The sequence below is a fragment of the Bos taurus genome, chromosome 2, assembly GCF_002263795.3.
Source record: "Bos taurus isolate L1 Dominette 01449 registration number 42190680 breed Hereford chromosome 2, ARS-UCD2.0, whole genome shotgun sequence".
In the NCBI taxonomy this organism is placed as follows: Eukaryota; Metazoa; Chordata; class Mammalia; order Artiodactyla; family Bovidae; genus Bos; species Bos taurus.
Genome location: NC_037329.1, coordinates 27,952,073 through 27,972,576, shown reverse-complemented (window position 1 = coordinate 27,972,576; position 20,504 = coordinate 27,952,073). Strand labels below are relative to the sequence as shown.

At 41.5% G+C, this 20,504-nt stretch overlaps 1 protein-coding gene across 2 annotated transcripts in view; it reads right to left on the bottom strand.

The window, feature by feature from the left end:
- The window catches only part of STK39 (serine/threonine kinase 39), a 323,134-nt gene that overhangs the window by 220,568 nt on the left and 82,062 nt on the right, over positions 1–20,504 (bottom strand). The window contains exons 3-5 of one of the 2 annotated variants that reach the window (NM_001434979.1): positions 14,573–14,681; positions 11,243–11,384; positions 9,961–10,016 (exon numbers count right to left, since the gene is read on the bottom strand). In NM_001434979.1, the coding sequence (NP_001421908.1) occupies positions 9,961–10,016; positions 11,243–11,384; positions 14,573–14,681 (307 nt within the window). Of the gene's footprint in view, positions 1–9,270; positions 10,017–11,242; positions 11,385–14,572; positions 14,682–20,504 lie in introns of those variants that run through there. The other variant, NM_001075826.2, reaches the window with a different exon arrangement.

Genomic DNA, 20,504 nt, shown 5'->3' with positions numbered 1-20,504 from the left:
GGAGGATAACTTTCTAAAGTTCTAGGCTGCCTTAGTTAACTGGGTTCCAGGTTCAATCTCTAACATGAAAAACTAGGGATGGGAAATTCACACTCACTCATGCACACCTAAAAGGCACGAACCTGAGATCTCCCGAGATCTCCCTTACACACGCAGTCCTATGTCTCTGGAAAGCCCTTCAGAAATGAACCATTTTTAAATCAACATTCTTCATGTTTAACAGTGGTCGATATTTTTTAAAAAGCCTAACATAAATATACTTGTAGTGACCACCCCCAAAGGGACCTGTTTTATACGAATTTCAGTTTTAGAATAGCATCTCATTAATTCCAGATGAACAGGCTCAGTCACTTTCCAGACAAGGCACTAAGCCCTTCCTGACATTACATGACAGAGATCAAATGGGAAAATAAAATGCTAGGCCGTGGGAAGAACATGACATTCAAATAACCACTCCTTCTATCACATTGTAGCAAAGACTATTATACTCACTAAGGCATCCTCTCCAAGTTTATTACTAGGAAGACAGACAGACAGACAGACACACACACACACACAGGTTTTCTGAGCACAGAAAATACACTAAGAAGTAAAGCATTTTCTATTAAACCCAGAGTAGGCCATCCTCAGGTTTTAATTCACTACATGAAACCTGAAGTTTTCTAGTCTGAAAAGAGTGTGGCGTCACTACCATGAGTAATTCTGCACCAAATGACACTTAAGGTGATGGCTTCTCCCATTCCCTGAAACCTCACCAGTGATGCTGTGAGCAAGGAGGGAAAAGGTGCTGAATATGTTTCCCAGCCCCAAACAGAATCAATTTACGCCAAGAGGGAGAAGCACTAGCGATCGCTGTTGGTCTTCCACCCAAAACAGAGATCATTCAAATCCAGGTTTAGGGTTCTCTTCCCGGAAATCCCACAGTTAGGGGGTCACAGGCTTGGAAGCCAGACTGCCCAAATCTGAAGCCTGACCCTACCACTTATTCCACATGTAATCTGGGCCACTTACTTCCCCTCTCTATCTTAGCAGCTGGCGGGTAAAGTGAGCATAATGAGAGCATCGGCCCATGGGGCTCTACTACAGCCTACCCACTTTGTGAGGCTGAGTCAGCGCACTCAGCACATGGAACCAGGCCTGGCACACAGGAAACACTTGACAAGATCAGGTGCTGATTTTACAGCCACACTCACTGAAAATACATGGAATTCCCATGGAATTGCTACTGTTGGAAATGGAGCCAAGCATTCCAGCCTTAGTCACCACACGTGTTGGCTGCATCTTAGGCAAGAGTTTCTAGTGATCTGAACCTGGCCCCTTCATTTTCCCTTTTCTAATAAAAAAAGGTTTTGAGAAAGGAAATATATATATATATATTTTATATATATATATATATATATATATACACATAGACTATGTGACTTTTTAAATAAAAATGTTATGTTTCTATTAAAAAGCAGAAAAAACTCTTTTAAAAAATATTCATAATACTCTCAAGGTAAACAAACACAGCATTCAAAGAAGTATATGCAAACCTCTCCCAGTTTAACTTGTATTGCAGAAAACAGAGACTAGGGAGCTTAAAGACATGAAGGGAAGAGAGTACAAACACTCTTAAGTACAAGAAGTAGATTATTTGTCCAAAAAGTGAAGAGGAACTAAAGAGCCTCTTGATGAAAGTGAAAGAGGAGAGTGAAAAAGTTGACTTAAAGCTCAACATTCAGAAAACCAAGATCATGGCATCTGGTCCCATCACTTCATGGCAAACAGATGGGGAAAGAGTGGAAACAGTGGCATGCTTTTATTTTGGGGGGCTCCAAAGTCACTGCAGATGGTGACTGCAGCCATGAAGTTAAAAGACATTTACTCCTTGGAAGGAAAGTTATGACCAACCTAGATAGCATATTCAAAAGCAGAGACATTACTTTGCCAACAAAGGTCCATGTAGTCAAGACTATGGTTTTTCCAGTGGTCATGTATGGATGTGAGAGTTGGACTGTGAAGAAGGCTGAGTGCTGAAGAAATACATGATATTTTACATGTTTCATTGCCATTCTCCCAAATCTTCCCACCCTCTCCCTCTCCCACAGAGTCCATAAGACTGTTCTATACATCAGTGTCTCTTTTGCTGTCTCGTACACCGGGTTATTGTTACCATCTTTCTAAATTCCATATATATGCGTTAGTATACTGTATTTATGTTTTTCCTTCTGGCTTACTTCACTCTGTATAATAGGCTCCAGTTTCATCCACCTCATTAGAACTGATTCAAATGTATTCTTTTTAATGGCTGAGTAATACTCCATTGTGTATATGTACCACAGCTTTCTTATCCATTCATCTGCTGATGGACATCTAGGTTGCTTCCATGTCTTGGCTATTATAAACAGTGCTGCGATGAACATTGGGGTACACGTGTCTCTTTCCCTTCTGGTTTCCTCAGTGTGTATGCCCAGCAGTGGGGTTGCTGGATCATAAGGCAGTTCTATTTCCAGTTTTTTAAGGAATCTCCACACTGTTCTCCATAGTGGCTGTACTAGTTTGCATTCCCACCAACAGTGTAAAAGGGTTCCCTTTTCTCCACACCCTCTCCAGCATTTATTATTTGTAGACTTTTGGATCGCAGCCATTCTGACTGGTGTGAAATGGTACCTCATAGTGGTTTTGATTTGCATTTCTCTGATAATGAGTGATGTTGAGCATCTTTTCATGTGTTTGTTAGCCATCTGTATGTCTTTTTTGGAGAAATGTCTATTTAGTTCTTTGGCCCATTTTTTGATTGGGTCGTTTATTTTTCTGGAGTTGAGCTGTAGGAGTTGCTTGTATATTTTTGAGATTAGTTGTTTGTCCGTTGCTTCATTTGCTATTATTTTCTCCCATTCTGAAGGCTGTCTTTTCACCTTGCTAATAGTTTCCTTTGATGTGCAGAAGCTTTTAAGGTTAATTAGGTCCCATTTGTTTATTTTTGCTTTTATTTCCAATATTCTGGGAGGTGGGTCATAGAGGATCCTGCTGTGATGTATGTCGGAGAGTGTTTTGCCTATGTTCTCCTCTAGGAGTTTTATAGTTTCTGGTCTTACGTTTAGATCTTTAATCCATTTTGAGTTTGATCAAGTGGGCTTTATCCCAGGGATGCAAGGATTCTTCAATATCCGCAAATCAATCAATGTAATACACCACATTAACAAATTGAAAAATAAAAACCATATGATTATCTCAATAGATGCAGAGAAAGCCTTTGACAAAATTCAACATCCATTTATGATAAAAACTCTCCAGAAAGCAGGAATAGAAGGAACATACCTCAACATAATAAAAGCTATATATGACAAACCCACAGCAAACATTATCCTCAATGGTGAAAAATTGAAAGCATTTCCTCTAAAGTCAGGAACAAGACAAGGGTGCCCACTTTCACCATTACTATTCAACATAGTTTTGGAAGTTTTGGCCACAGCAATCAGAGCAGAAAAGAAATAAAAGGAATCCAAATTGGAAAAGAAGAAGTAAAACTCTCACTATTTGCAGATGACATGATCCTCTACATAGAAAACCCTAAAGAATCCACCAGAAAATTACTAGAAATAATCAATGACTACAGTAAAGTTGCAGGATATAAAATCAACACACAGAAATCCCTTGCATTCCTATACACTAATAATGAGAAAACAGAAAGAGAAATTAAGGAAACAATTCCATTCACCATTGCAACGGAAAGAATAAAATACTTAGGAATATATCTACCTAAAGAAACTAAAGACCTATATATAGAAAACTATAAAACACTGGTGAAAGAAATCAAAGAGGACACTAATAGATGGAGAAATATACCATGTTCATGGATAGGAAGAATCAATATAGTGAAAATGAGTATACTACCCAAAGCAATTTATAGATTCAACGCAATCCCTATCAAGCTACCAACAGTATTCTTCACAGAGCTAGAACAAATAATTTCACAATTTGTATGGAAATACAAAAAACCTCGAATAGCCAAAGCGATCTTGAGAAAGAAGAATGGAACTGGAGGAATCAACTAACTGACTTCAGCTCTACTAACAAAGCCACAGTTATCAAGACAGTATGGTACTGGCACAAAGACAGAAATATGATCAATGAATAAATAGAAAAGCCCAGAGATAAATCCACGCACAATGGACATCCTTATCTTCGACAAAGGAGGCAAGAATATACAATGGATTAAAGACAATCTCTTTAACAAGTGGTGCTGGAATTAATGCTTTTGAACTGTGGTGTTGAGAAGACTCTTGAGAGTCCCTTGGACTGCAAGGAGATCCAACCAGTCCATTCTAAAGGAGACCAGTCCTGGGTGGTCTTTGGAAGGAATGATGCTGAGGCTGAAACTCCAATACCTTGGCCACCTCATGCGAAGAGTTGACTCATTGGAAAAGACCCTGATGCTGGGAGGGATTGGGGGCAGGAGCAGAAGGGGACGACAGAGGGTGAGATGGCTAGATGGTATCACCAACTCCATGGACATGAGTTTGAGTGAACTCCAGGAGTTGGTGATGGACAGGGAGGCCTGGCGTGCTGCAATTCATGGGGTCACAAAGACTCGGACACGACTGAGAGGCTGAACTGAACTGAACAGCAACAAAGAGACAGTCTAGCTCTGCTGCTGCTGAGTCTTCTTCAGCTTTGCCACACTCTTGCCCTACCCTGCCCACACAAGGTACCAGCAAAAGACCTGAGGACCCCTGGCCCAAGTTTGCTCAGACAGCAAGCCACTGCCTGACTGAGAGTGTCTAAATCCTGTACCCGGCGAGAGCAGCAGCAGCCAGCTTTTCCAAGGAATCACTGCATGTTTTTCTTTTAAAGGCAATAATCTTGAGAGTTAAAATAAAAAATTTAATTTGAAATACTGTATAAACTCAATGTTATGCTCAAGTCAGAGGATATGAAGAACATTAAACGTGAATTCTAGAAAGCTATAGCTGAGCTGCAGAGATGGAGACAGTGTACACTCACATGCCTGATAACCCACCACAGCTCATGAAGATTCATACTTCATCACCACACGAGCCACGGAGACGCACATACAATGACACCCAGAAAAGCTGGGGGGAAAGCCCAGACTGACTGTCTACAAATTCCTCACCATGTGCTGGGCACCGTCCTAAGCACTATAGACACGGATCCATTTAACCTCATGATAGCCCAAGTGGGGGCTTCCTGCAAGTGCCCTTCCAAATGCAGCAGTCCCTGCCACACACCTGCTGGGTTACACTCAATACCGCCACCCACAGTGAGGGAAAAAAAAACCCAGTCCTGAGAGGGAGAAGAAAAGTCGGGAAATCTTACCTCAGGGGATCTCAACTGAGAAAAAAAGAAAAAGGGCAATGTGCTCCCTGGGGCCCAGAGCACGAGCTGGGCTTCATTAGTCTGACAGGAACACCGGGACAGAATGACTGGCAGAGAACCAGGTGGCGCAGAAGCCAGGGGCTGACGCCCCTCAGCATTTCAAAAGCAGTTCGCTGCCACTTTGACTCTCTCAGTGAGAAATGATGGTTTCATCACAAAACAGAAAAAATTCATTGTACTTTTTAATTAGCTTACAGCAAAAGTAATAATAAGTTAGCTTCCAAGTGCCATAATTAATAAGCACTTCCTTTTTATAACTCATAAAGCCCCTCAGAGCTGAACCTCTTGCAAGACAAATTTGAGGTACATATGATCTTCAGGCAGTGGAAGGGCTGGTAGGCGCAAGTCTGTCAGTAGGAGTTACAGTAGTAACAGCAACAAGATTAGCAGTGGCAGCTGCTGCTATTTCCTGCGTGCCAATCATGTGCCAGCAGCTGTTGGAAGATCACTGGATACAAAGAGTCTCATCTGATTTCAGGAAAAAAAGATGAAGAGGGCTTCCCTGGTAGTTCAGCGGTAAAGAATCCATTTGCCAGTGCAGGAGACACAAGTTCGATCCCTGATCCAGGAAGATTCCACTCAGAGCAACTAAGCCCATGCACCACAACTACTGAGCCTGTGCTTTGCTGCTGCTGCTGCTGCTAAGTCGCTTCAGTAGTGTCCGACTCTGTGCGACCCCATAGACGGCAGCCCACCAGGCTCCCCCATCCCTGGGATTCTCCAGGCAAGACAGCCTGTGCTCTAGAGCCCAGGGAACAGCAACTACTGAAGCCCAAGTGCCTAGAGTCTGTGCTCCACAACGAGAGAAGCCACTGCAATGAGAAGGCTGCACATCTCAACTACAGACTAGCCTCTTCTCTCTGCAACTAGAGAAAAGCCCTTGCAGCAGTGAATACCCACCAAGCCAATACATAAATACATATATATAAAATTTTAAAAGTCTAGAAAATGAACTTGTTTTAAAAAAAAAAAAAAGATGAAGTGGCTTATACCTGTATCTCCCTTTAAAGAAACTGAGTCTTTAAGATGTTGAGCATGAGAACTGACCAAGGTCCCAGAGCTTGAGAATTGACCTGGGAATTTCAACCAAGTGAAAGTTCCTCAGTCATGTCCAACTCTTTGTGACCCCATGGACTGTAGCTTGCCAGGCTCCTCTGTCCATGGAATTCTCCAGGCAAGAATAGTGGAGTGGGTAGCCATTCCCTTCTCAAGAGGATCTTCCCAACCCAGGGATTAAACCCATGTCTCACACATTGCAGGCAGATTCTTTACTGTCTGGGCCACTAGGGAAGCCCAAGAATACTGGAGTGGGTAGCCTAGTCCTTCCCCAGGGGATCTTCCCAACCCAGAAATTAAACCCAGGTCTCCTGCATTGCAAGCAGATTCTTTACCAGCTGAGCTACTAGGCAAGCCCTCAACCAAGCCAGCTGATCTCAGAGATCCTCTTCTTAACAACTAGACTATCTGATGCTGGAAGGTTCGAAGCTTTTGTTCACACATTTTTTTCAGTTGTTTAGTTGAAGTCTTTTCTTCATAATGCCCCTAGCCTGTGGGATAAAGTCCACTCTCTAAAGGAAGGACAAGATGTGCATATAGAAACCACTGACTTGGCTCAAAAACAAAAGTCAGCATCAATAATGATAAGAGTCTCCAAAGCAGGGAGGGGAATGAGAGATGAATTGAGAATTGGCCAAAGACTGCTGAGTACTGAAGCCAGGTGATGCATACCAGAGGATTCTTCCTACTCTTCTCAACTTTGGGCTACGTTTGATAACTTTCACAATGGCTTCTAAAATGGCTTTGATTTATTGACAGTTCATTAAGTTTGTGGAGTCCTTTCATTTGTTTTACTAGGTCATATATTGACATGGTTCAAAATTCAGAATGTTTTAAAAGGTATATACTCTACCACCCCCACTGCCATTATACTTCTAATACTTCTTTGCAGAAATATACAGAGATATTCTTATTTCTACTTCTTTCACAAAAGGTGGCATATTATATACAAAGTATTTCACCTTGTGTTCACTTAACCACGTAACCCAGTGATTTTCCCCCATTGGTGTACAGAGAACTTCTCATTCTCCATCGGTGGGTCTTCCATAGTATAGATATACCATAAACCGACTTAACCAGGACACCTCAGCTGTTCCTAATCTTTTGCTACCACAATAAATAAGCCTATACTGTCTTTTTTCTGTCGATTGCCCATTTTGAGGGTCACACTAACCATTTCTCACATTTATTTACTTACTGCCAAAACAGTAAGCAGGGGTGGATCCAGGTTTCACGGGGCATAAAGTTTAGACAATTTGAAAGATCCTCTTTAAAACAGAGAATACAAAATCATGAGTACAAAATGATATATAAATGTGTGTATTTCTTTTAAATTAAAAATTCTTACCAATTCACTGGAGTCTTAAAGATTAAGGTCCTTTCTTCCAGGATCTTTTTAGACAACTTAACAAAAAATGTTTATACAGAAATACCTCCCCATTTTGCAAACTGACATCTCTGGGTGGAGACACCTAGAATACTCTGTAACTTTCCAAAACCTACTGTATTGCACTTATAGGGGCTTGAATCCTACCATTTAGTAGCTGCACAGGAAGTCCCTGTCTTTGAGAATGACAGGCAATATCATCACGGTCTCACAGATGTGGAAACTGAGGCTTAGAGATGCAGTGATTTGCCCCAGGTTGTACAGCGGTATTAAATCAGGCCTGCTTGATTCCAAAGCCTTTGTGCTTGACTGACACACTGCGTGCCTTCCCGGTGGTCTTAAACTCGACTAAATTAATCTTTTCAAAAGAGAAGACTAATAAAAGATAACATCGCCATTATTACTTCCCTAAGGAAGAAACATCTGATCTCAAACAAATCCTCAGTTTCCCTTTTATATTTTCAAAACATCTTTCTTTAAAAAACAAAAAACAAAAAAAACTTGGTAATAGTCTCTGTAAGTGTATCTAACTAAACGCAGAGCCTAAGGTCAGCATCGTGCTCACTATATAGCTGGGACATCACCTGACCGGTCCTCTGGTACCCAGAGAAGGGGCACAATGAATCAAAGAGATGACTCAATGCTCATCCTTTGTGTTGGGGGTATGTTTGTTTTCTGCTGACCTCTCACTTTTTGAATAATATCCCCAGATCCTCAGATCTGTCTAGAAACAAGAGTGGGACCAAGGACTGCCATCAATTTCATTCTAATAACTAGATATGCAAAGACTTTAAACCTATCCTAGAAGGTAAGACTCTTCCCATCCAACTCAAATAGAAGCAGATCAGACTAACTAAATGTTTTCAACATTTTTTCAATAACACAAGCCAGGTCGGTGACTGATTGTCACCACGGATATTGCTAGGATGTGCTGCTAGTGACATGTCATGCCTGGAAGCCAGAAGGCTGAACATCCTGTAATGACACGGACAGTCTAGTACAGAGAGGGGACTGTGGAGCCAAAAATGCCCAAAGTGCTGCTGGTTGAGAGGATTGCTGAGACAGCCCTTCACAGAAGGGGGATAAAACAAGAGTGGATATGCACATGGCTACATTTTATCCCAGGCCTTTCAAGTTATTCTAGGAGCATTAACAAAATGAGAGGTTCTGCATGGAGAAGGCTCCTGTCAATGCTCTCATTTGATCTTTACTACACTGCCAGGCCCCATCAACTGTCAAGAATCGAAATGAAGGGTCAAATTTGAGAGTAAATTAAGCCCTAGGTTTCAAGAATTCACAAATCTTTCAGCCATCGCTTGAGAAATAAAGGGCTTAAAATTAATGTGTACGGTGTTTTAAACTTTCAAACTCATTCAAAAAAACTTCCCAAAGTGCTTCTTGCATTTATATAAATATCACCATTATTCAATCTGGAAGGTAGAAAATAAAATTAAAATTGTCCTTTATTAAAAGGCTGTGTTCTAAAACAGCAATTTATAGGAAGATCTAACAAAGATCTATCAAAACAATAGGAAAACATGTTATACCTCAGATCCAAACATTCAATAATAAGGCAGCCCAAATACTGGGGTACCTACAATGGAATTCTACTCAGCCACTCAAAAGAATGAAAGAATGTTGCCATTTTTAACAACATTGGGTGGACCCGGAGGGCATTACAATAAACGGGAAGTAAGTCAGAGAAAGACAACATCTGTATGGTATCACTTGTATGCAGAATCTAAAAAATAAAACAAGCTAGTGAATATAACTGAAGAGAAGCAGACTTACAGAGAGAGCAAACTAGTGGTTACCAATAAGGAGAGGGAAGTAGGGAGGGGCGGTGTAAGAGGCACAAACCACCATGCACAAAACAAGCTACAAGGACATCTATCCAACACAGGGAACGTAGCCAGAATTTTATAATAACTACAAATGGAATACTAACTTTTAAAACTGTGGAGCACTACACTGTATGTCTGCAACTTACATAATATTATACATCAACTATACATCAAGTTAAAAAAGAAAAAAGACTACATGCATTATTCATTTCTTAGGAAGGACTCTACATTCTTTGAAGTTGTAACACGTCCATAAACAAGCAGAGAATGCTTTATCTTCGTCAGCTTTACCTGCTATTTGTACTGAACCATCTTCACCCAGAAGAATATTACCAGCTTTCAAATCCCTATTAGGAAAAAGACAGAATTTAATGCTAGAGTACAGACAATATATTGCATTAATTCACTCAGGGAGATTTTAAAACATATCATATAATTTAGCTGTTTGACATAATTATTATTTTACAAATATAATATTTGTAAAACAAATTTAAAAAGTTACAAGGGCACACTGTGATTTTATAGTTTGCTCCTGAAGGATGGTTAGGGTTTTATATTATAACACTTAGTTTTTGTGATACTATTATCCAGATTTAATTAAAACAGTGAGTAGATACTTTATGTTACAGAATTAGAGACTGTCCACATACTCACAATACTATCATTTTATCAAGAATTAAAGCCCAGTCTATGTAAAACTGCTTTACTTCAACTTAAATTTGTCTGTGGTACAATTTCAAATCAAACCCATCAGACTCTTAGACAACGGATTTGATCAGTCTCTTCTCTGGGGAGATCCTGATTACAAATACTAATTCTAATAGTCTATATTTCTTCACTATATAAAAGTTGTGCTCAGTAGCCTTAACACTTAAGAAAAATGACAATTTACAAGTTTGATTTCTAAAGTAATATTTTTCTAATCATTAAAAGACATAGTAAATATCATAAACCATATAGTTCACTCATGGTTCAAGGCCGGGGAATTACAAATATTAGTATTATGGTTAATGGTGGTTTATTTGCAACTATTTCTAAGAGCCCAAGTAACACTAACCCATTTGAAACATCAAGTGCTCGCATTCTATGCTATTTCGCTGTGTAAAGAATTAGCACTGTATGTCACAGAAGAGATGAAATTAGTGCCTCTCCTCCTCTCCCACCACCATGTCAAAAATAATTAACATATTACATGTTTGGAATACTCTTGCCTGCGTTATAAAGCTAGAGATGCCGACCTAAGTTAGAAATGAGGCTTCCTAGGTGGCTCAGTGGTAAAGAATCGGAGACTCAGCAAGCATGGGTTCAACCCCTGGGTTGGGAAGATCCCCTGGAGAAGGTAATGGCAACTCACTCCAGTACTCTTGCCTTGAAAATCATATGGATAGGGGAGGCTTGTGGGCTTCAGTCCATGGGGTTGCCAAGAGACAGTCACAACTTAACGACTGAGCATACACATGCAAGTTAGACATATATCAATACTTAACTGTGAGGTGTGTTTCCTTAACATTCTCTACTAACTAGGACTGAAGCTATGGACAGCTGAATTGAAACACCTCTGCAGAAGCCATACCTGTGAATCTGACCGTTTCTGTGTAGATAGTCTAAGCCTTCCAAAACTTCTTTAAGAATTGTTGCTATTATTGCCTCTTCCAGAACCCCGTTCTTGTGTTCTCCTCGATTGACAATGTATTTTATGATATCCAACATTGAACCTAAGTGGACAGACAGAAGAATTAAACAATTGTATAAGCACCTTTATGATCTTTCCAGAACAGGGCTCCCTATTTAAAAAACTAAATTAGAACATCAAAATATTTTGTTGTTGTTGTTTATTTAGCACAAATATTCCCAAGGCATACAAACAACTGCATGGCAGCCCATGGCCAGAAAAACATTAAATCCAAGTCTGCAAGCCCACAACCTGCTGAACTTAAATGAGACAGGTTCTGGGTCAAGAAGCAGAAGCCTGCGCATGACCACTGCAGTTAGTCCCTTTCCCCAAGACATGCAATTGGTTACAGATTAAAAGGAGGTTCAGGATGTCTATGCAGAAAAAGAAAGGAACAGGAAGCCAGGGGAAAAGACAGCAGGGAACTGCTGAGAGAAAGGAGCACAGTTCTTCTGTAACCCCTAAGACACAGGTAGCAGAAGCGAGAAGAAAGTACACTGCTTCTAGAGACCCCTGCTTGTGACGAGAAGACTTCTTTCTGTGACTCTAAGAGGCAATCTTTATTCCATTTACTTGACACTGATGCACTGAGTTTAATAATAAAGAAATGAATGCACACTACTTTGTTACTCTACACAGATTAGTATCCTTGGCACTCTGAATTCATATTTCAACACATGTGAATTAATATTCTAAACCTCCTGGGCATTTTAAGAGCCATAATTACCTGGGGGTTCAACATTTCTGAAGAGTTACCAAATAGCTCACCTCAGGACCTGAGTTTGGCTCCAAGCTCTCTCTGATTAACTAGGAGGATTGAGTTTCCCCATCAGGTATTACTACAGCAGACTAGCCACCTGCCCTTCATTAAGAGATCTGATGTGATAAAACAGTATAGAAGAAAACAAATGCAGAGTTCTTCCCCCCCCCCCCCCCCCCCCCCCCCACTGAGAGAAACAAAATATCTCTTTATTGGCTGACTCTTGGATTTTTGGATTATTTAGAAATAACATTTCCAAAAACATTTTATTTTTTAATCTTATAGGGATATATCATACCAGGCATGGATGCATTTCTGGGGCTTCCCAGGTGGCACTATTGGTAAAGAACAGACCTGCCAATGCAGGAGACATAAGAAACTCTGATTCGATCCCTGGGTTGGGAAGATCCCCTGGAGGAGGGCACAGCAACCCACTCCAGTACTCTTGCCTGGAGAATCCCTTGGACAGAGGAGCCTGGTGGGCTACAGTTCACGGGGTTGCAAAGAGGCAGACATGAGTGAAGGGACTTAGCACGCACACACCCATGCATTTCTGGACTGCTGAAAGAAAAGTGGGCCATGTCTGCCCACATTCCCCTTACCTGTGGAAACCTGTTTAAAACTTGTTCCTCTTACCTAAAGCCTGGGAAGGCTAAATTTAATTCCTTTAAAAAGACAATGAAATTTTCTATCCAGTCCACAAGGAAGGGCACAGGGGATACTTTCAAGCTTACAAAAAGTAATTGGGATTAAAAATAAAGAGAGGAAGTAAAACCTGCAAGGTCCCAGGTTACCAGAATTTCTTGTTTCCTTCGTTAGTGGACCCCACAGGAAGAGACCTGGTTAAGGTCATCATTGATAAAGCACCACCCTCAGCAGAACCAAGACGCAGTCCTGAGGCTCAACACTGCAGTCAGCTCCAAAGGCTTCCTTTTCCTCCTTTCCTTTTTAATTAAAAACCAGAGTCGGCACTCGAGGAAACAATGACTAACAGGACTGACAAGACTGGGAACAGAACCGAACTAAGTTCTCCCAGGCTCCCTACCGAGACTTACACAAGCAAACCCGAGGCAATTACAATGCCTTCATCATCTCATGGCAGGGCCTTGCTGGATCCAAGACAGTTTCTTCTTAAAAAAAAATAAAAATTGAGATGTTTCCCTGATTCAGCCTTAGCTGAACTGGGCTTGCAAATAAAAGTGGCCTCCACAGTATCAGCCCCACTCTGTCCGTTCTCACTGCATCCAGACGCTACCCTACGTTCTCCCCTGCTCGTAATATACTTCATATCTCAGAAAGACAGATATACAGGGAGGAAGGGATGCTGGGTGTTGGGTATGCTTGCGCTTTCTCAGCTCCAGTTTTCAGCTCTGTACAATGAAGGTGATGATACTTTTAGGGCAGTGTGGCTTGTAGGTCCACAGCTCCCAGCGTCAACACTTATGACGTGTGTGACCTTGGGCAAGCTGTCTAATTCTCTTGGGCTCTTGTGTACTTTCTGAAAAATGCGGATGATGACACCTGCCATTCGAGGGTGTTGCCCGGATTACATGAAATAAGGCAATAAATCACCTTGCAAGGGATCTAACCATGGAGAAAGCATTCAAGGAAACTAACCGTGATGATGATCCTTCCCTATCAAAGAGTGAGGCTAGAAGATGAAAGGGAAAAAAAAAAATATGGGCATGGGAAAGTGTCTTACAAATTACATTCAGTTCAGTCGCTCAGTCATGTCTGACTCTTGTCTGTGGCTTTTTTAACTTCCGTGATCTGAGGCTGGAAAGATAAAGTTCCCTTTCCTTTCCCACGTGTTCCTTCATGAAACCCACAATCTGAAAATACCCTGTCCAATACCGTAGCCACTGGCCACCTGAGGTTATTTAAATAAAGTTGATTAAAATTGAATAGAAATTCAGTCCCTCAGTAACACTAGCCACATGTCAAATACTCGATCCACCAGAAGAAAATGGAGAGCACAGCACACATTTCCATCAGCACAGACCTTTTAACAAACAGCAGTGAAATAACTTGTTATCTTACAAGGTGTGAAAGATTTGAATAATGTTAAAAATGAATGCTTTAAAAGAGAAAGGCCTGGTTAACTTTTCTGAAGAGACAAAGATGATGAGATCTTGCAGGACATGAGCACATGGAGAAGGACAGACTGACATCCAGGGCTGAGGAGCAGCATAGAGACCTCAGACAGCAGAAGACTTTTGGGAAGTCTCACCCACGCCAAGAAGGCTGAGGTAGAAGAGGACACAGATAGTCCAGGAGTTACGCTGAATTATGGAAGGCTTTGAATATGAACATGAAGCAATCCAGACTTTACTCTCTAGGCAAATAATGAACCAAGAAAACTTTTAAATACAGGAGGAAGGGGATCAAATCTGAAATCTTATTCAATATACTGACTCACACAAAAGGAAAAAAAAGAAAAAAACAAGCAAATAATGAAAAAACCCACTTACCTCCACTTAGTAATTTCATGACCAGCCAAAGTTCGTCTTTTACCACAAAAGAGGTGTAATAGGTCACTACGTTGGGATGGCTGCACTGACTCATGGCTTGAATTTCTTTCTATAAAAAGAGCAAAACATGACATAGTACCATCGGGTGAAACCCGGGAAGTAAAAACAAGCGAACCCGGTTGAGTATTCAGGTAACGTTCCTACTTACAGCACACCTGGGCGAGGGTGAGGGGGTGGGGCTGCCTAGACCATTACTTTATATAAACCACATGAGAATTAACTCCCTCAATCGCATCATCCACTTGCTAGAATTAGGGAAGCCTCCCTAGAATTAGGAGACCACAGAGCCCTGTGGACCATCCGAGGGACAGAGAAACATCAGATCAGCACGCAGCCACATAACCCTCCTCCCCTGCCCGCCATACGTGACAAGTGTCTCTGACCTGAACTGAAAGCATCAACAGAGACAAAAGATGGGTGAGCTACTAGGACACCTAAGTCTAGGTGCCAACCTGAGCTCCAGTGGTTCTTAGAGCCTCCCTCATCCAAAAAGGGACAACAGAGTTGCTTCTGTTTCTCAGGTCTGCTAAGACGGTAAATGAAAAACTACATATAAAAATGCTAGAGTATCATCTTCCACATTATCTTCCATGGGAGACAGTAGTGGTGGGAGACGCAGCTGGTAAAATGAAATAAGCTTGGGAAACATCAGATACTATATCTCACTTTAAAAGCATCACAGGCTACATTTGTTCTGTCAAAGGCTCTGAGAAGTCCTGCGGTAGATAAGCTGTCATAGTTGAATCCATATTAACAATGCAGGAAAATAATGCTTTGTGGGTCACGGCTTAGAAAACACTGCTGCAGAAGAAAAAGTTTTATCAAGAGACAAAATCACGAAGCTCTGAAATCAAACAAATGAGCAACTTCCGTAAGACACATTTTTCTGCAGTACTCAAGTTCATATTGGTTTTGGTTTGCTGTTTTGTTATGGCCAGGTCAGGTGATGCCTATAAAAACCATAAGTCAAATGCTGACCCTCAATCAAAGGTACCAAACCAGCATAACTCAATTTCAAGGTGCTGACCAAAAGCCACCAGAATAACCTAAGTCATCACAGAAACCTCACTTATATGATTGTGTATTCATGATGACATAAAAAGTATATTTGTGCACCTATACATTACCTTTATATATCCAGTATTATTTTAATCCTCAAATTACTAAGACAACCCTACGTGTCAATTAACTTGGCCTAAATATCATGACGTGTAACACATACATATGTCTCAATACATGTTTTTTTAAATGCTTTTTATCATGGATAAACTCGTAAGAAAAAAAAAATCATATAAAACTATATAAAACTATAAAACTCCTAGAGGAGAACATAGGCAAAACACTCTCTGACATACATCACAGCAGGATCCTCTATGACCCACCTCCCAGAATATTGGAAATAAAAGCAAAAATAAACAAATGGGACCTAATTAAACTTAAAAGCTTCTGCACATCAAAGGAAACTATTAGCAAGGTGAAAAGACAGCCTTCAGAATGGAAGAAAATAATAGCAAATGAAGCAACCGACAAACAACTAATCTCAAAAATATACAAGCAACTCCTACAGCTCAACTCCAGAAAAATAAATGACCCAATCAAAAAATGGGCCAAAGATCTAAATAGACATTTCTCCAAAGAAGACATACAGATGGCTAACAAACACATGAAAAGATGCTCAACATCACTCATTATCAGAGAAATGCAAATCAAAACCACTATAAGATACCATTTCACACCAGTCAGAATGGCTGTGATCCAAAAGTCTACAAATAATAAATGCTGGAGAGGGTGTGGAGAAAAGGGAACCCTCTTACACTGTTGGTGGGAATGCAAACTAGTACAGCCACTATGGAGAACAGTGTGGAGATTCCTTAAAAAACTGGAAATAGAACTGCCTTATGATCCAGCAATCCCACTGCTGGGCATACACACTGAGGAAACCAGAAGGGAAAGAGACACGTGTACCCCAATGTTCATCGCAGCACTGTTTATAATAGCCAGGACATGGAAGCAACCTAGATGTCCGTCAGCAGATGAATGGATAAGAAAGCTGTGGTACATATACACAATGGAGTATTACTCAGCCATTAAAAAGAATACATTTGAATCAGTTCTAATGAGGTGGATGAAACTGGAGCCTATTATACAGAGTGAAGTAAGCCAGAAGGAAAAACACCAATACAGTATACTAACGCATATATATGGAATTTAGAAAGATGGTAACGATAACCCTGTATACGAGATAGCAAAAGAGACACTGATGTATAGAACAGGCTTATGGACTCTGTGGGAGAGGGAGAGGGTGGGAAGATTTGGGAGAATGGCATTGAAACATGTGAAATGTCATGTAAGAAACGAGTTGCCAGTCCAGGTTCAATGCACGATGCTGGATGCTTTGGGGCTGGTGCACTGGGACGACCCAGAGGGATGGTATGGGGAGGGAGGAGGGAGGAGGGTTCAGGATGGGGAACACATGAGAAATAAAGGAATAAAAATAAAAAATTAAAAAATAAAAAATAAAAGAACTTAATTCATCCATGTAAAAAAAAAAACTATTTTTCCTATTTAAAAAAAAAAAAAAAAATCACCCATCATCTGTTTTCCTTTCATTATACAGTAACACTTTCCCATCATTTTCCTAATCCATTTAACTGATCACAGGTTTTCTAAATCTAACACTTTTCGATTCTGCACCTTTTGTCCTTTGAAGAAGATCTAAAACCTGAGCTCTAGTTTCCATCTGTTTCGAGTGTTAGGTTTCGATACCGTCGGACGTTCTGAAGGAGAACTGGAACGTTGCCCAGCACCCCTATTTCAGGTGGCCAGCATCTGCTCCTGTGGGCATGGCCCACTTTGAAGGCCTGCAGCTCCAGGTAGGGTCCAGTTTAAACAGATGCCCCTGTGGTTCACAGAAATGAGAACGATGTTTCTTCAAAGTATGGGTGTTCTACATTCTCAGTTTTATATCCAATGTAAATGAATGCCTTTCTAGTTTTCGAACACCAAACTTTTAAATCATTAAAGCATATAGTCAACCACTGGTGTGCTCTTATGAAAGGAAATGCTTTTGCATGGAAGCAAAGTGGGTCAGAGCCTGGAAAAACACTTTTAAGACCTTTGTATTTAGATGGCCAGTATCACTCCCTACCTGGGGATCAAGTTCTCTGATACAGCAGTGAACAACTGTGTGGGTGTGTGTGTGAGAAAGGGAGACCCGGGGGTAGGAGGGGACTCTTGTAAGTAACCTATGGAGAAACTATTTTAGATAGTATATGGATATAACTTACCAAATTCTATTCCTTCAAAATTCAGGGCCTTAAAATTACCAGCCAGGTATTTAAAAGTCCTGAGGACTTTTAAAGAAAAGAAAGAAGAGACACAGATGCTGCTGCTGCTAACAGACCTGCAGGGGCAGAGTCAGGGTGGGTCACAGAAGAGGCGGGCTCTGAGAAGAGGCAGGACTGGCATCGGTCTGGCTACTCATCATCTCGCTGCCCTCTGCATCACTTGGCTAGGGCTCCGTACCCCCCACTCCCACACCACCCATTTTACTGCACAGCCTTTCCATGCAGTGGAGCGGCTAATGTGTAAAGACATGATGAAACTTGCCTTAAGGAAAAACACTGGTCACTCTCCCTTGGGAAATGACCTGTACTTTCACTGAACCCCACATTAAGTAATATTTCCACCACGGGGTAGAAATGCACTTTTAAAAAGTTAAAAATAGGTGTTATGCGGCCTATCCAATCCTTAATTTAGTTTATACATAAACTTGTTGTCTAGCTGCCTTTAGAGAGATACAAAATTTTTACACAAGCACCCCTTGAACAACACGGGGATTAGAAGCACCAACCCTCCATACAGTCGAAAATCCTCCCTAGGTATCCAAGATTTGTTTCCTCAGTGTCCTTGGATTCAATAAACCATAATCGTGTAGTGCTACAGTATTTAAACTGAAAAAAAATTGAGTATAAAGGGACCTCCACATTTCAAATCTGCATTGTTCAGGGGTCAACTGTATTTATAATTTTGCTATGGTCTGAATGCTTGCATCCCTGAAACATTCATAAGTGGATGGTACTGGGAAGTGAGGCTGTTGGGAGGTGATTAAATCCTGAGGGTGGAGCCTTCATGAATGAGATTAGTGCCCTTATCAAACAGACCCCAGAGAACCAGCTCACTGCCTCCTCAACATGAGACAGCAGAGAAATCTGTGGACTGGGAGAGGGCACCCACCCAGTGATGCTGGCACCCTGATTTCAGACTGCCAGGCTCCAGAACAGTGAGAAACAAGTTTCTTTGTTTATAAGCCACCTGGTCTATGGCATCTTTGTTCTAGAGTCCCAGACAGACCAAAACAATTGTATAAACTTTTTTTTTCAATTTGAAAAATATAACTTATTTATTGATTCAAATATTTTTTCCACAGAACTTTCAACACAGTGATGATGGTTATTTGAATCCTTCCTTGTTGGAACAGTCTGTCAACTAATTATCCAAGCTTTTCCCAATGCCTTAACTTTACCATATGGGTAGGTAAAGCCATTTATCCCCAAACATACGCATTTCTTCCTATCCCTGCTGCTGCTGCTAAGTCGCTTCAGTCGTGTCCGACTCTGTGCGACCCCATAGACAGCAGCCCACCAGGCTGCCCCGTCCCTGGGATTCTCCAGGCAAGAACACTGGAGTGGGCTGCCATTTCCTTCTCCAATGCATGAAAGTGAAAAGTGAAAGTGAAGTCGCTCAGTCGTGTCTGACTCTTAGTGACCCCATGGACTGCAGCCTACCAGGCTCCTCCATCCATGGGATTTTCCAGGCAAGAGTACTGGAGTGGGGTACCATTGCCTTCTCCATTCCTATCCCTAGAAGTGATCAAAGTATTGCCCACAGTTGAATAAATGGATGGAAAAAACAAAAGCACCTTTTCATCCAATTCTTCCCACAGAATGACTGGGTTCATTTCTATCCCCTTATTTAGGACACAATCCATGGAAGATGTGTGACTTAGAGCAGCGCTTCTCAAATCTGAATGTGCACACAGATCATCTGAGAACCCTGTGAAAATGCAGATTCAGATCCAGTAGGTCTGGGGTGGGGCCTGAGGCTTCTAACTGCTGCTGATGCTGCAGGTCCAGAAACCAGACTTGCAATGACAAAGTGGTGGAAGGCAGGCAGACAGGCCATTGGGTGGAGGGGATGTGAAAGGAAGGAGCACAGACAAGTGGTTGCAACCAAGGCCCAGGGGCTGGAAATGGAGAAGAGCCAGCCGGTGGTGCTGCCAGGGTGACTGAGACCTTGTAGAACAGGCAGGAGGCAAAGCTGGAAATCAGAGACTCTGGGATTAAAGGGTTTGAATTTCACAGCCACAGGAAAGGGTAAAAACTTCAAAGGGAGAAAAAAGCATGAGGTCAAACTGGAAGAATTCACAGACCTCTGAAATCCAGGCAACACATCAGCTAAAACCAGCTCAGCTGATAAAGAATCCACCTGCAATGTAGGAGACCCCAGGTCGATTCCTGGGATGGGAAGATTCCCTGGAGAAGAGATAGGATACCCACTCCAGTATTCATGGGCTGCCCTGGAGGCTCAGGTGGTAAAGAATCCACCCGCAATGCGGGAGGATCTGGGTTCAATCCCTGGGTTGGGTAGATTGACATGGGCGTGGCAACACACTCCAGTGTTCTTGCCTGGAGAATCCCCACGGACAGAGGAGCCTGGAGGGCTACAGTCCATGGGGTCGCAAAGTGTCGGACACGACTGAGTGACTGAGCACGCACAATTCAGTGGCTCCCTTGACAGAACCGTGAAATCAGACTCAGATACATCAAGTGCCAAACCAAGCTACGGCACAATATTTAAGCTTCCTTGTGGT